Source organism: Solea solea, chromosome 20, assembly GCF_958295425.1.
Source record: "Solea solea chromosome 20, fSolSol10.1, whole genome shotgun sequence".
Lineage (NCBI taxonomy): Eukaryota > Metazoa > Chordata > Actinopteri > Pleuronectiformes > Soleidae > Solea > Solea solea.
In genome coordinates, this window is record NC_081153.1 from 21,383,801 (window position 1) to 21,401,635 (window position 17,835).

Below are 17,835 nucleotides of genomic sequence, written 5' to 3' on the forward strand. Positions count from 1 at the left end.
GTTTTTATAGCAGTGATCCACCTCTGGCCTCCTGAGGATCTTTGGTGATCCAGTAAAATGTTCTCCCATTTGTGTGTTCCCCACTGTTTCATCATCCTGGCTCACAACATCCATCCACCATCTTCTCTTTTTATGCCTGATAAAGGCAGGTACGTATATATATATATATGTATATATATATATATATATATATATATATTATACTGTTTATGCATGATGCAAACATACTTTAAAATATAACTATAGTACAACTTAAGATACTTTTGTGTTCATAATTTTGCAAAACAAAAAGGAATTGCTCTAAGAAGGTACTTGAAAGAGTGCATCCTTCCTATGCAAAGGTTGCTGTTGTTCTCTGTTGTGTTTGGGTGAGCAGAACACTCCTCTGTTTGTTGTACTATGTAATATTTGTCATTTTCTGCCCATTAAGAAACTTTGAACCATAACCAAGCAATTCCAAATTCTTATCCGTCCACATTTTTCATCAAAATCAAGTGATTCTAACTGTTTGTAATCAATCAACCCTTGTACTAATGAATGCACCTGAGCCTAAGACTAAGAGGAAGAATTCCTCCAGATGTCAGGTCTTGTTATCAGTGGGTGACTTTATTACCAGTCTGAGCTTATGCTTGTTTTCTCTTTATATTTTGGCACCAGGGAGGCCTAACCCCAGGAAGAGCAGCCAACGCTAATAAACAATAAACAACAAAATGCATCAGGCGGGAACATAACTCTTGTTGCAGTAACCTGCCAAGCGTTGCGTTCCAGAGGCTGTGGAGCAAAATTACACACATTAAATTGACAGAAAGTCGGCCAAAGCACAAATAATCTGCCCACAGCAGTTTGAAATCAGGCCGCTAATGAAGCGTGTAGAGCCAACAGATTCATTCATATTCTTTTTTTTTTCTAATCCTGTGACAACAACAGGGTTTTAGTCGGTTAATGTTGACTGAGGTCACCCAAGCCACTTAAATCTAATAACAGAATTACATGAGTTTTTACGCCGCACAAGAGGCTTTAAACGGCACGTCTAATAATGACTCACGGATCCATCAGGTAAACAGACAAAACCAATGCCCTACTTATTCACTATTTGAAACAGGAACACCTACATGTGTGGTATGAAGAGGAAAACCTCGACTTATGTAATCTTCTTCTCTCTTTCCTCTGGCAGTGGCAACACCCATTGTCTGACATTTAAAATTAAGAAAGAAACACTATAGTCCTAACACAAACAAACAAACAAGAATGGAAATAAACTTCCTCTCTGAGCAGCATGTTTGTTTCTGCAGCGACATCTAAACTCAAGGACCGCAGCCGTTTGCTGAGGTGCACCAATTCACTTTTCATCACTCCAGTGGCGCCGTTAATTGGCCAATAAAGTTGTAAATGTCAGTGTTATGTGTTAATAATAGGATCCACTTTTAAAGCTTACAAACGCCTGCATCTGCTCAGCAAATCCTTCTTCTTTCAATTTGTGACACATAAAGATTTGGCTTGTGTCAGCTCCTCTCAGTCATTACACTGCTGCAATACCTGAGTTTTATTTCCCATGTGATATTAATAAATATCTGCTTTGAGAAAGACTAATATGGAGTTTGAAGGTAGCTTGGAAGTGCATGAGAGCTGTATACATAAAAAGAAGATACACCAATTTTTTATAACAACATGTATATTTTCAGTACTTTACACTAAACTGTGAACATTTGTACTAGATACTATTTACACCTGGAAAAAGAGGTTTGAAAATCGCAGGAGGCTATATTTAATATTTGTTAAAGCCAAAATGTGAGTCAAAATATACATCCATCCAACCACTTCCTACTACTTTATCCTCCACAGCAGGAACAATAATGTGAAAATGACCTTTCCCTTTGATATCACGAAACATATAATCAAAATAATCCCAATTAGATATTTATGCAAAATCACTCAGCTCTACACCACATTTAACATTTTTTTTGGGGGAAAGAACTCATTCATACATGCACATCTCCTCTGTCTCGAATGTAAATTTATAATCTCTCTGAGCAGCAAGCTCTTTCTAGCGGCTCCTGGACTCGAGGCAATGTAGTCCTTTCATGGTCTCTGTCTGCTCTTCAGATATATTCTAATTAGTACTTGAGTTAGTGTATAAGCATCTGACTGCGTCTCCTAGATATGTCATAGAAAAAGTGCTGCAAATAGAGGTGGCTCACAGACATAATGTTTGGATATTATTACGAGACATATGTGGATACAGAGCTTCTCTGGACTCATCTACTATTAAATATCTGTATTACATGACCTTAAAATACACTTCTAGCCATTTCAGATAATACCTGGCTTATTTAATTAATGTTAAGTGAAGGATGTGAAGTGTTAGAAACAATAAAGTGGACTATAAATATTGTCAAATTATGCTTTAACACAAATAATTACGTGTTATTGATTCCTTTCATTTTTTAATTCAATTTATGAATTTATAATATTTAGTCTAGTGACATATAAAATATGATAATTTTTAATGCAACATCCTTTAAAACACTATATGATGATATCCAAAATCTAAGACTATGTCATGTATCATGTCACCATCTAGATATAATATCAATATATTGTCCAGTCCTACATCAAGAGTAGACAGGTTCTGTATAAATCGTCTTCTGTTGTCTCCTGGCCATACATCCCAGCAGACCTTCCCTTTCACTTTTGCTGCTTTCCCTCTGTCACACATCAGCCCTGACACTCTCGTTGACGCCAGGTATCCGTTTGGCTCCCTCTGCTCCGTGCTTCCTCACTCTACCACCCGTCTCATTGTCATTTACACACAGTGAAAAGTCCTATATAAATACAGACCATTTACTGGTTCGTGATTCACTGATCACATGTGAAACATAGTAACAGCTGCAGGCCTGACATGTCATTATGCTGAGATGCTGCCAGAACTCCTCTTCAGATTCCCTAAAGTGTCTGTTGGCACAGTTACTTTGATTCAGGAATAAATGCACCCACATCACATCCACATGCTCGCTGCGCTGCGCTTGTGACTATTAACAGATGGTGACTCACCTCTGCCTCTGATGCTAAAACGTCGTGGAAGATGTCGAACAGCCTCACAGATGTAGTGCAACATTTCTATGTATATATGCTCCTCAGTCATCATGCCTGACTTACCCTGCTCCGTGTCGACAGGCTTTGTTTCTGGGTCATGTAGTCGATTGTACTCACAAACAATTCACTCTATACCACTTTGAGAGAAGGAGATCACGCTGAGCCTGCGTGCACACACAGTGCAAACTTCACTTCTGATTATGGACCAATTAAAGGTTTCATTTTGTGTTCTCAGACTCTGGAGTTAATATCGAATAAAAGCTTTTTCCTATTTTGCTTTTATTTCAATGGAGATCCTCTTAGGGCTGGGTATCAATACAAATGTTTCGATACCTGTACTAATACAGGTGTCTTCACTTCGATACCGGTTCCTGTATGATGCGTTTTTTCAATACCAGTTTTACAATATCAGGTCTAAAAAAAGGTCAGAGGCTACTGTGAGGATAAGATAAACATAATAGTAGAGATGGGATTTATGGCTCTTTAAGGGAGCCGGATCTTGACCTTTCAAAGAGCCGTTTTGTATAAAGATCTAGTCTATACCTAAAGAAACCTTGAGAATAAAGAAGTGCTCAAGGTACAGCAGTCGTCAGGATGGCCACGTGGTCTAAGGCGACTCAAGTTAATAACCCCCATTCTGAGACATCAGGTCTCAGAGAGGAGGTGTGGGTTCAAATCCCACTTGTGTCAATGATTTTGTCCAAGCGAAAAGGAATTGGGCTTGTAACTGGTATGGGTCAAAGGCTGGGGTGCTCCTGAGCAAGGCACATAAGTGCTGCTCACTGCTCCTGCACCCACCTTTCGTATGTGTTCACTGCTCGTGTGTAATAAGAGGTTAAATGCGGAGATCCTTGGTATGTGTGCAAATAATTATAATAATTATAATGCAGACATACAGTACATAATGTGCCTGTCATGCTGTATTTTTCTTATATTGGATTGGCTGGTAATGGTTTCATGTTTAAAATCATGTAGAATAATGTTGTGTAATATTCATTTATTTGTCCTCATCTATCTGTGGAAGGATGGCACAGTTGTTTTACCCCCTCCATTCATGTTCTCCCTCCATTTTAACCGTCTCTCATTGGTAAAAAACCTCCCTCTTCCCTCGTCATGCTTGTGTGGCGAATGTCGGCGAGGATAGAGGGAAAAATGTAATGGTGCTATTTATAGCAACTGTTGCTGTTTAAAAAAAAAATAAAAATATTCCCCCCAACCCCAGCTCACTCTAAAGCCCCTCATCATATATCCCTCAATCCCTCTAATCTGCTTGTGCTGTTGTTCTCTGCTCTTAGCAAAATATGTATAAATATGTCATTTCTTCCTCAGAAAGTGTTGTGCATCAGTAATGAACAGTGTCATGGCGAGGAGGAGAGGGAAGGAGAGAGGGTGACCTGGGAGGAGAAGGGAGAGGGAATAAAGAGGCAGTCGGAGGGAGCAATGCTTCGTGCCACGCATCTCAAGTCGGCTTTGTTTGAAACAAGGAGCCCTCGTGTATGTTCTGTCTGGGGTTTGAACGGGGGCTTATCAGGACCTTGGTTTCTTATCGGGGGGATTAAGACAATAGGTCTGCAGCATGGCTGTCATTAGTCTACAATTAAACCTTGTTAGTCACTGTTCAGAGTCTCTCAGGGTTTGATGATTCCATTGATTCACAAGCTTTCCCTCTCTTCAAGAACAGAAAATAAAAAACAATCTGAATCTGTTTGTTGTTGCAAAAAAACTATTTGGGATGAACAGACGATTGTACACATATTCCCAAAGTGTCCCCTAGTGGGCCATGACAGTACTGCAGGTGGGCCATGAAATGTCATTCAATATTAATAAATATGTATTTAATTCTCAGTTTTGTAATTAAGTTTTAAATTGCTGTGAAATATGTTTGATGGATTTTAAGATATACTAATAAGAATTAATCCAAACCATTATGTTTTAACTTTCTTTGATCTGACCTAGTATAAACACATGTGGCTAGCACTGTTGCCTCACACCAAGAAGGTTGCTGGTTTGTGTCCCGGTCCGGTGCATGGGTTTTCTCCGGGTACTTCATGTTCAAATACATGCAAAGTTTAATTGAAAACTCTATAAGGGTGACTGAAGAGTTTGTGGCCCTGTGATGGACTGGCGACCCTCATGTTGAGGATATTGTTGCATGTTATATAGTATATGTAGTATGTAGTATAGACACTGTAGTAAGTGTAGTAAGTATTCCAGTATCAACCGCGAGTATTTAGGCCTAACATTTCAGTATTTGCACATATTTGCAATTTTAATTTGTAAATTGTTATTTATGTTGATGGATAACTACGCACTGTGAGAGTTCAGGAATAAAGTGAAGTGGACTGTACTGTGCTGAAGTTTTGTATTTCCGCGTTCACATAAAGGCAATTATTGATCCTAGTCACGTGTGTTGATCACAGTCATGATTTAAGCTTTGGTTGGACCTCAGAGGATTTTCAGATTTAAAAGTGGGCACTCTTAAGTTTGGGTAACGGCTGCCATAAAACCTTTACTCTATGATGGATGTTCTCAGCCACTGTTTTCCAACTTAAGATAAGAATCTCTGCATTTGCTTTAAACTGCCTTTAAAGTGGAGCCTGAAACATTTTCAGCACAAGAAGATGTATTTTCCGATGAGGATTTTTTTCTTTAACAAAAATGCATTTCTTCACACAATCAAACTGATTTCCCCCATTTCTGTGTGTGTGTGTGTGTGTGTGTGTGTGAGAGAGAGAGAGAGAGGACAGGATTCTCTGATATGGACCGACAGCACAGATGTTGCTCCTGTTGTTGTTGTTGTTGTCTTGTCTCATTTTGCTGTGAACTGCGTCAGTGTGCTTGTAATTGCTTGGTGATGGTATGGCCTGAAATCTGTCAGTAATTGGCAGCTATCCTGGGTGAGCTCGCTGTTTGGCCAAATTTATGACTGCTATTTTTTCAGAAGCCTTGCCAACGTCAATTTGTCCACAGGGGACATTCAAATATGTGTTTACTGTGGACATTTTTTATTTTTTTTGGATTTGCTGCCCACAAAAATCATCCAAGTGTTTTGTTAAACAGAGCGTTACACATTGGTTTTTATCTCTTTTGCATATTCAGGTTCAGATGTAAACATTTTAAACCAAAACAGCCCCCAGGTCTGATAACATTCCACACAAATTAGCCAACTGTCTTTTCTTTCTAAAAAAAGTGAGCAGATTGCGTGATGCACAATGACAAATGGCCTATTTCGGTGACACCTCGCTACTCACAGCTCACTGTGAAAAACAAGCCTAAAAATAATCCCTCAGTGGAGGAAACGTCTCTGTATTATATTAGTTTCTAACTACAAGTATAAGCTTTCTGCAGATTTCTGTAGGTGAAGTATAGAGACTTAACTTCTACTTCTACTACTTCTAATGTACTTTTTCAGATTATTCGATATTGGTTTCACAATATAAATCAAATCAAGATTTCTGTAAGGCTGGGCAAAATGGCTTATGGATAATATCTGGATGTTTTGCTTATATCCTGATACACAAGATACAGTATATGTGGATATACAGACAGGTTGTTTCTCAGGACTCATGAAATCCACTCTATAATCAAACATCTACTGTTTATGATCTGTATTAAATGCTTAAAATTACCTTTCATTTCAGATAATACCTGGCATTTCTTTTCTGCCTTTAGGATATTTACGTGTGTTAGAAAACAATGAAATTAAATTCTGCAGTTTATATAGTTGATCTAAATGATGATTATCAATGTAACAGACTTTAAAACCAGGAATATCATCACAGATACATTATCATAATATAAGGTGCAGCATGAATGGATGAAGTGCATTTAAACCTTTCACCATTATTTGCCAATTTAACTTTAACAGTGTTTTATGTGCTTTTCCATTTGTAAAAATGTTGCTTGAGTTTTCGTATTTGGAGTTTTTTTTATTTTTTAAACCAAGCAGGTTATGTTTTTACAGGGTTTGTAAAGGACGTTTTTTGAGTCTATTGACACTGGGAAACTGAAATTGTCCAAGATTCCAAACAAACCCACAAAATGCTGCATTTAATGTGATATACTGTCATATATGTGATACAGGCCTACACTTTATCCCAATTCTGCACATTAAATCAGATTTTGGACTAAATTATGTGTAGAAAACAAAACAACAACTCAGATGATTGCATGTAATGCTTCACTTTCAGTTTGTGTTTGAGCGTTAGGAGGAGACACTATTGTTCCAGTTAAATGCAGAGCAGAACATTGGCACAGATGGAGAGAGCGAATTACATAAGATAAAGTGAAAGCAGCAAAGTAAAGAGTTGTTCTTATGGTTTGTTTTTGGTTTTTTTTGTTGCTGGTGACATTTGAAGGAATTAGCAGAATTGGAAAAAGGAATTAAGTATTAAACTGTTCTCTGTATTACACACTCTATGGTGTTTGGTCTCACAGCGACACAGCCGCACAGCTATGAAAGCAACATATCATTCATGTAGCATTATTTGCTGCCATCTAGTGGTCTTTTACTAGTATAGCATACATTGTGAAGAACTTGATGCCTGAACATGATGGAAAAATTACTTTAACACCCAATGTCAGGAAAATAGAAGATGAAAATATTATAATTAACACAACATTACTCAATATCATACAGTGATATGCATTTTTACAGGAAATCATAATCTAATTAGTTTGAAAATAATATTTGACTAATTACCAATGTATTTAGTCATATTTTTCATGTTCTTTTCTCAGGTTATTTATGTTTGCCGACTTTCCTTTTCACAGCTGTTCACTGCAACCTAAGCCAGAATGGCCTCGACCACCAGATGTGCCCAAAGAACATGACGTCACAGCTGGATGAAGAGGAGGAGTCTGTGGACACTGGGGCTGTGCTGTTGGACGACAACAGCCCGAGCTACCGGGACATCAGTCCTCCGATGTACCAGCGCCGCTCCCCGCCGCAGCGCTCGGTCTCCGAGTCTGAGCTGACACGGGTAAGAGGCGAGATTGAAAGTGAAGTTCACCCATCCATCGCCTACTTCTTTATCCTCCACGTGAGGGTCACGGGGGTCACTGGTAACAATCCCAGCTGACATCACAGGGCCACATAGAGACACACATACACCCACTCTCACGGTTCATTTAGACCGATTTAAAGTTTTTGAATCACCAACATGGCTGAGTCCCATGGCATCCGGAGCTCTGTACTCAACAAAATAAACAAGATATATGTATGTATGTGTGTGTATATACATATATATATATATATATATTTTTTTTTTATATATATATATATATATATATATTTATATATATATATTTTTATATATATTTTTATATATATATACTAGTGGATTGAGAATGCATAATATCATTTTTTGTCTTTGAGTATCTGTGGAAATGAGCTGTCAGTCAAAGCAAGTGAAAGAACAGACCCAGTCCTCTGTGTAAACCCTGGATCCTGAGGCTTTTAAGTATCAGACAAGCAGGCAGGCCCGAGTTCAAATCAGTGCACAAGCACATCCACACATGCACTTAAAGACAGTGGAGATGCTCTTTTTCTTTCTGGATTTGGTTATACTATGTCTGACGCGACAAGAAAACAAGAGTATCTGTAACATGTGATCTGTGCTGTGTGGTTTACACAAGCATCATCGTGTAATTTCATATCTCAGCTTTACTCAGCTGGAAGCAGAAGTCCAGTCTGAATTGCATTAGAGACCTGGAAGGAAGCAGTGTATTAGCTGAAATCATTTAACTGCTGGAGCCAGACTCTGTGTTGTGCGTCTGCATTGCTCTTAAGAGTTTTTTTCTCTTTGAGAGAAATTCAATAGATCAAGGGTATGACGACTATGTAATTCTATCAAGTGGTAATCTACTCTATTATATAATCCATCTGTGGGCCGGGTAGCATTTATTTAATAATGCTATTAGTATCTGAGCCTAATTAAGTGCTGAATGAGAGGTTTGCTGCTTAAGAAGTATTAACGTTTAAAGGTCTTAAGCTTAGTTAAGGTGACATTATGTCTGAGAGAGAAGAAAGGTGCAAGAAAGTAAAATAAAGTGCTCAGAATTAATGGAATTTCAGGACCAAGGAGAGCGAAAAAACATGAAAACATGTATTCATAGTGTTTCACATGGCCCAGTGCACAGGGAACTTTGCCTATAATAGGGGTGGGTGGGGGGCTTGTCAGTTCAAATCCCCATTACCCCCCATTGATTGTGTTTATTGGACACTCTCAATTATCCCACATTCAGTGTCACTCCTAGTGCTGGTCCTAAGGCTGGATCACTGAGCAGGTGCTGTGGTGAAGCCTCGAGAGGGAGAAGCTGAAAGGGAAAAAGCAAGTTGATGGTTCAACATACAGTTAGATCAGTTTCACGTCTAATAGTCCGCTAGACTCAACTGGGGACTCGGTTCAATTGGGCCGGTCTGAGTTTACTTTCACACTTCAGTGAAATCAACCAAACCTAACTGTAAGCTTTATTAGAGAGGAAAGTTTTAAGTTTAAGTTTAAATGTAGGGAGAGAGTGTCTGCCTCCTGGACCCAAAGTATGCCTCCCATTCTACTCTTAGAGAGACCCTGGGAATCACGTCTTTGAGATATGATGGTGCTTTATATGTGAAGAGAAGGAGGATTTTCAGTTATATTCAGAGTAGTCACACAATTTAGAGGAGGAAAATATTTATGGATGGTTTTCCACTGAAATCAGCAGTATAGTAATGCAAAGATTGCCTCTGCTGTATTTCAGGAGAACAGCACATACAGGCCTAATAAATACAAACATTTCATGTGTGTATTTAATTTTTTTACAGCAATGTAAATTGGGCGGTAACATTAAGTGTGTCAGTGGAGGAGCAGGAAGGAATAACATAACATATTATCTTCCAGGCTGAAGAAAATTGTACCACGAGCCGAGTTTGACGTGTGTTTCTAAGGATTGATGACATCTCTGTTAACAAGATTTAGTTTTCACGGAATACGCATCGCCATGATGTCTTAATTAGCTCCTAATAATAAACTATAATAAGTTCAAGCCTCAGCGCCACCCTGTGGGAAGTAACTGCAGGCAGTTTCAGTTCATTACATCAGCAGTTAGTTGTTTGTTTTGTTTTTGTATAATATGGGATTAAAGCTGACTCCTGTGCCTGGATTTGTAATCAAACCAGGGTTTAGCCATAGATTAAAACATGGGGCATAAAACAGCCCTTTAGACTTCTAGTGGATGCCTCTCACCACCGCAGCAAATCAGCTAATCTCAGTCATAATCAATATGAAGTCCGAGGTGAATATACTTTGTTTGGTGTTAACACCCTGCGATGCTTTATAGACCCTGTCGAATGCCAAGGTTGAGGTCTTGTGTTCGTTCTTTGATTTGGTGCCTGGCTAAAATTGGCCGTGGCTGTAGATCCAATTTGAAACGGAGGCTCTACATGAAGGCTTATTAATATAAGCAGCATCGCCTGCCGTCCACAGCTCTCTGGACTTCTCTCTTTCCTGTATGTAACAGAGTGAGAGGACACTGCAGAGCTGTTAATTAGCTGCACACTGGTCTCAAACAGCCATTCACTCACTCCATATATGACACGAATGTCAGGGGACGCTTTTCTGCCCAGTCACAGTCACTGAAGTGGATGCAGTGATAAGTTGTGACACTAGAGGGCGGTGTATAACAGGAAATGTTACATTGGTGCAATGTAGGCGAATATAACAGTACTGTGCAAAAAATAAATTCAGATTTATATCTGTCAAATTCTGTAATCTTTGGCATTTTGTATGTCTTGTATATGTTAGCAAAATATTACAGTTACTTAAACAACACGTGGATGTGCATTTATATCAACCTGGCTTTATTACAGCAGCTATTTCACATGAACAAATACAGCTATTACATTATTTACATTAGTTCCACATAAAGGACATGACATGGAAAACAACCTATGTATGTATATAATATATATATATATATATATATATATATATATATACATATATATATATATATATTATAAATAATACAAACTAAACTCCTAAACAGGGTCCTGATGGAGTCAAAGTGAGATCACTCTGAATACTTGACATTCTTACCTAACACTAAATACATAATACATATTTCCTGCTTTTTCTGGCTCTTGATGAAGAGGTTAAGACGTAAAAACAACAAATGTCATTGTGGCCTCAGGCTTTTGCATGACGTCATAAACAAAATGTAGAAATCACCAAATTCTATCGATCCTCTCAATATCTCTGGTGCTTTTAATTGATCGAATAAAGCAGACACCAGCTTTACATGTGTAATTATGTGCCCATATGCAGCATAGCAACGACTTTCACACATATCTGTTTGTGAGAGTTAAATGTAACCTCGTTAAATAGCTTCTTTCTTGCTCTTGTTGTTGCCTAGAATCTATATGTCTTTCTCTCTCTAAGCAAATGTATGGGTGTAAGGGATGGATGAGTAGGTTCATACATATCTAGCAAAATAACAGTACATGAGCAATGTCCATGTTTATTATATTGTATATGTGCAACCAGTCTGAAATTCATAAAAGAATATATATTAAAAAATAATAATAACCCAGATGGGTCTCAGAACAAATTTGCTAAATTTTCCCAACCTTTGAGTTGAAATGTGCAAAATATTGGACATATATTAACAATTACATACACAAATGTATTGGAAATAGAGTTAATATCATAACCATGACAACAATATGTTAGTGAAGACAAGCAGCCACGACCTCCTGAAAATCGACTGCAACGACAAACACAGATTTTCACCTTTAGTTTTTTCTGGTATTTTTTTTTTATCTTGTTGTTTGTTGTTTGTTTTTTTGTTTTTTTTTAAATTGGACTTATTGATCATTTGAACCCGACCATTTTTCAAACAAGCACAATATAACAACTGACTGACAGGTGGTTGTTGTTGGCCTCATGTTTCCTTTTAGCCTGAAACATTAAGAATCTGCAGTCTTGGCTTTAGCCTTGGGGTTCACCTGTGAAGTCTGCGTTTGTTGTTCTAAAGGATGAACCGACGCGGGATATCAGTGGGAGAAATGCAGAGCTGTTTTGAAGCAGATAGAAAGAGGGAAAATCGATGGGAGCCTTCGCAAACAAACACAACACGAGCACAACCAATACGACTGACTGAAATATCCCGAAAAAGAACGGAGCAACAAAACATGCGTCAAACTGATCGGACTGAACTTTAACAACAGATATATAATGAAAAACCCCAAACAGCAATCACAGACATTACCACCAACAGGTGTCCGATATTTAATAAATAAGACGAGATGAATAAGTAAGGTATAAAAGAAAGTACAAAATAAATGACTAAGACTTTTTCAAAAGAGCAATTGCAGACCTTGAGACTTAAAACACTTAAACACGACAACGTTCACTGACAGAACAGACGCTGCTTCTCTTCCTGCACACAGCTGCACAGTTTTCCTGAAGTCGATTATAGTCCCGCGATATCTATAGGATCAGCAGTGATAGTAGTGGAATCACGACCAGAAGATCCAAGACCAAAAGATCCAAAACCAGAAGATCCAAGACCAGAAGATCCAAAACCAGAAGATCTAAGACCAGAAGATCCAAGACCAGATGATCCAAGACCAGAAGATCCTAGATCAGAAGATCCAAGACCAGAAGATCCAAGATCAGAAGATCCAAGACCAGGAGATCCAAAACCAGGAGATCCAAAACCAGGAGATCCAAAACCAGGAGATCCAAAACCAGAAGATCCAAGACCAAAGTGTGGGGAAAGGAATGATCTGGTGAAGATCTTAAAATGTAAATTACAGTGACGGTGATACAACGTCTTTTAGAACAGACTCACTAAATCTAGAGGGATGTTACTCTAGAATGATAACACAAGTCCACAAAAATTGGATCATGGAGCAAGAGAATAACCCAAGACACAACTTTATTTTGAAGGAAACAGGGAGACAGGAAGAAAATTAGAACTTCCCCCTGACTACAGAGTGGTTGCAAACCAGTTACAGTATTAGAATTGAGAATCTAAGGCTGGAGAGAAATGTTGTGTGAACATTTACCTAAATGAAGGAGAAAGACATTTTATCCATTTTAACCATTTATCTGGGTTTGGGAGTGGAAATGGTTACCTTTACTGAGCCTGGCAGGGATTTGAATTGGCAACCCCCCTGATTACAAGCCCAATGGCCTTTTTCTTGGCCATAGGCTGCCCTCCATGTATAAAAATGAGTCTGTCTGAAAAGGTTCCGTGTCCTGAGATGTAAACCCAGAGTCTTTACTGTTTTGCTTATTTGTCATCTTGTTTTTAAGATTACTTTCCTGAAGAATATAATAATAATATAATAATGTATTTATTTATGGCTGAATTTAGGAAATGACCAACATGTTAAAGTGGGTGAATTAATCGTTTTACTCTAATTTCCTCATCAACATAATTTCCAAAGTGTGTCATGATCACAGTTTCGACTTCATTGTCTCGTCTTATAAGAGAAGAATTGAGTCAACAGTGTGACCTTTAAACTTGTGCCTCCTATTTTTTATCCACTTCTGTGAATCATCAACCTCTAGTTTTTCCTTAAGCTCATGAAAAGGAATTTTTATTGAACAAAACAAACAAACAGTATTAGCTCTTATAGTTCAATCTGCACCAAAGCTACAGCTCTAATCAAAAGGAGATATTGAATTTTTGTTTTGCTCTTGTACACATTTACACAGTAAATAAGTCTTTTGTCTCGGGACACATTCGAGTTTACGATTCAGTTTTTGGTTAAAGACAATATATATTCTTTATTCTTCATTATTTTTGGCCAGTCTCCCCTGGAGTCTACGGCAAAACAAGCACATAGGAATAAAAGCAGTTCAGGTAAAATAAAAACATCACATTTGAAACAATGAAAGACAGAGACAGAGATAAATATCTATATAAATACAATCTATATGACATTATGAGGCATTTGTGGCCTGTTGAATTCTAAATCCAGTGAATTATTGACATCATTATTGTTTGCTAATTCAGCAACCTTGGGTTTCATGAAAGGTGCTTTATAAACCAAAGTTATTATTATTATTGTCATTATTGTTGTTAATTGCTGCTGCAGTTAACATTTTAATAGTGTAAAACCATTGGTTCCCACAATCTGACAAACCATCTTCAAACATATAACAAAAACCACAACCCGGGGGGGGGGGCGTAGTTATCTGCAGAAACTATTTGGACTTTTGTACAAAACCTCAGTGCCAGAATCTGGCTCATGGTTTTTCTCCTCTGCAGCTCTGTGTCCTGTCACACTGCCCCGTTATTACTTCTAGGTTAATTTAGCTGAATACATTCATCCTGGATCTTAGTGCGATGACTTGCTTCATTCTCTGGTCGACGTTAACTCATGGATGTTCATTTCTGTCTCTGGTTCATGTTACTGTCATGCGTTTGCTGCAAAGGTTTCATTCTTTGTCTTTCTTTTTTTTTTTGTCCTTGCACTGTTGCTAAGGTAACGTGAAGGTACTGTAGAGCTGTTCTGGGCGTTCAGATATCAATTAAAGCCAAGGACAACAGTGAACTTGGATTGTGTGGAAAAACATTGTTTGTGCATGTGTGTTTGAGCGCCTGCAGCAGTGCATTATGGGGACAAAAAGCAAATCCCCCATAATGTTAATTATTACATTTTAAGGTGAAGACATGGGTGAGGTTAGTGTAAGAGTCATTTTCTGTTTTTTGTTTTGCTATTTATTTATTTTGGTTGTCTTGCCAGCGCCTGCCACAAGAGGGAGTGTCACTAAGAGGGAGGTAGTAACAGGTCTCAGGTGTTGCTGGTTTGGAGAGACAGTTTTGTATCGTGGTTTTTGGTTTATTAGGGATGAAACAATTCCTCGATTCATTGATTAATTATCACTTATTAAACTTTTTTATTAAAATTTCTTTACTTCATAATAACATGAAAGCATTTAACTGAATCTTTTTGGTTTGTGGACAAAACAAGACATTTGACATGAAACGTCGTCATTTCCAGGTCTGAATAACACCAATCAACATTTTTCAACATTTTATGGACCAAACGATTGCTTGATTAATTGATTAATTATCACTTATTAAACTTTTTTATTAAAATTTCTTTACTTCATAATAACATGAAAGCATTTAACTGATTATTTTTGGTTTGTGGACAAAACAAGACATTTGACATGAAACGTCGTCATTTCCAGGTCTGAATAACACCAATCAACATTTTTCAACATTTTATGGACCAAACGATTGCTTGATTAATTGAAAATGAAAATAATCGTTGGTTGCAGCCCTCGGTCTCAGTAGAGAGAGGAATGTTATGTTTGGAGTTGGATAATAAACTCATGTGGATAATTAATCAAACCTTTGCTCATTTAAATGCTGTTTATGGTTCATGTGTAAAAACAAACAACCTGTAACTGTGACTGTTAACAAGGGTTAGAGGAAGTCTCCAGGAAATGAATCAATGTGATGTCCTCCACAGTCATGGAACACAGCACAGGCTCTGTGTGTGTGTGTGTGTGTGTCTGTTCCCAGATGTATACCACTTAGAAAAGAAGGAGGTTTCTTCTCTCACCCCTGTGCCTGTCACTCAAACCTCTAATTGGGCCCGAGTATCTTGAACACAGCTCTCGGAGCATGATTGGACTCCTGTTTTCTTCTCCCTGCTGTTTTCTCTCCACCCTTTGGCTCTGCTGGCTGGTCGGCGGCGAGGCAGCGGCTCACCTATTGGACCGGCCCCATGAAACACAGCTATGGGGCTAAATCAGTGCAGAATGTGTAAAACACAGATGTCCATTGACTCACAAATGGGTTCATGGAAAATGAGTCTTTTGTGTCAAACTCTGGAGCCGTAGCTTATTTTTCTGTTGCCTCCGTCAGTCTCGGCATGTTCCACCCCACCACACTCCTCTCTGTGTCTGCTCCCACTAAAACCTCTTTGGCTAAGATGAGCGGCCACTTGTTGGAAAATGTTAATGTATTGATATCAGTTATCAGCTCAAGCGCTCCCAATTTATCGGCATGTTGAATATCAGCAAAAGGTCCAGTATCGTGCGTTCCTAAAATTTCTAAATGGAAGCTTTCGCAACGACATTTTGTAGAGATTCAGCACTAAATGATGGTGTTTTCTCCTCCATGATTCGTGGTGCAGGGGATATACTGTGTATCTGATCTTGGACCACGTATTGAGTTCACACAAATCTGATTTGAAATGAGTTCAAATCTGATTTATTTATTATCAGATGTCCCTGAAAAAATCAAGTACACACAATCTACTGTGACCGAAATCACAATGTCATTATTGTACATAATGTAACGACTGATTTGCAACCATATCTGTAACACCTTATATCGTTTTGAATTGGTAAACTAATACAAATAAAACAAGAGATGTTTGGTAAATGATGCATGTTCTTAACCCAACACTTTCCAGACCAGCTGGTGGTGTCCTCTGGTTTTGGTCAGAAGAGACAATGAAGAAGACAAAAAACATGGAGATTTACTTCAGGTTACGCTGAGAGAATACAAGCACATACAAATGAGGGCAAACTCCTGGTGAGAATCAGTGGAACCTCAGGCCTGGGCTCATACAGCACGAGCAAAATGTCTCTCCACTGACACAGAATGCACAAAATGTGCTCTTCAGCATGCAATCCATTCTCTGCCCTCTCCCTTTTCACTCTTTCCCCATCCTGGCTTCGCTTTCGCTTGTGTCACCTCAGGCACAGAGTCAGGGTTAATTAGCATTGAGTAGAGCTGTGTTTAATGGCTAATGTGCTCTCTCCGTCTGATACCAGGCAGGTTCAGCATTTATCCACACACACTGCCAAGCCATCGCGTTCGGACCGGTGTCCTCGCCGATACCTGCCGTCCCGCTGGCTTTGGCTGTCTGTCACTTCGCCCGCACCTGCAGGGGATTTAGACCAGATGCTCCAAACAAGCATTCATATCTCCCTCCATTTCTCTTTCTCTCTAGGATTCTAGATATAGAGTGAGTGGGAGCAGTGGAGATACGCGGAGAAAAGAAGGAGGGTGTGAGGTAGTTCCTTATTATAAGAAACAGGTGAGAGAGAGAGAGTGATGGGAGAGATGAAAGGTACAATATGTGTGGAGAGGAAGTGAGAAAGACAACGTGATAGATTTGCCAGGGACAGAGTGAGATTGAATGTGGGGGAGAAATGAGGGATGGGGTAAGGAGTGGGAGTGATGAGGGAATGCTGCCGGAGCCTGTTATTCTGCCTTGGTTCAGGTGGAGAAGAGGAGAATCTTCCATTGCTATGCCACACCACGCTGCAGCCGCCGAAGAGCAGGCTGAAGTGGAGAGGAGTGGACGTGAAATTTTAATCATCTCTCGCTGTTTGTAATTTAACGAGACGCTCAATCAAAATCCCAAACACTAGTGGCACTTTGAGGAGTGATCTTTTGGCAGATACTTGTGCTGCCGATCCTGGAAATATTAACCGTGGAATGGCATGATGATGTAACCAGGCAAGGCAACTCAAACAACAACCTTCTCAGCTGACACACGCCTGCTATTATGTATTAAAGAGTAATGGGCGAGTGAAAAAGTGAGGAAAAGAAGGAAGGAAGTAAAAGGAGGTGAGGAAAACGCTGTCATGGATCTCCCAAACAACGAGCGAGGGAAAACACTAAAATACTAATATACTAAAAACAGGGGGCAAAATAAAGCAAAATTACATTACAAATGTGGTAATACCATCTTGTTTTCATTGGAATCTCAAGTAAGAG

The 17,835-nt window shown here is 38.8% G+C and overlaps 1 protein-coding gene across 2 annotated transcripts in view; it reads left to right on the forward strand.

Moving 5' to 3' along the window:
* The window catches only part of samd12 (sterile alpha motif domain containing 12), a 118,263-nt gene that overhangs the window by 19,846 nt on the left and 80,582 nt on the right, over positions 1 to 17,835 (forward strand). For both annotated transcript variants that reach the window (XM_058618946.1, XM_058618945.1), the window contains one exon: positions 7,867 to 8,075. In XM_058618946.1, coding sequence (XP_058474929.1) covers positions 7,867 to 8,075 — 209 coding nt within the window. The remainder of the gene's footprint in view (positions 1 to 7,866; positions 8,076 to 17,835) is intronic.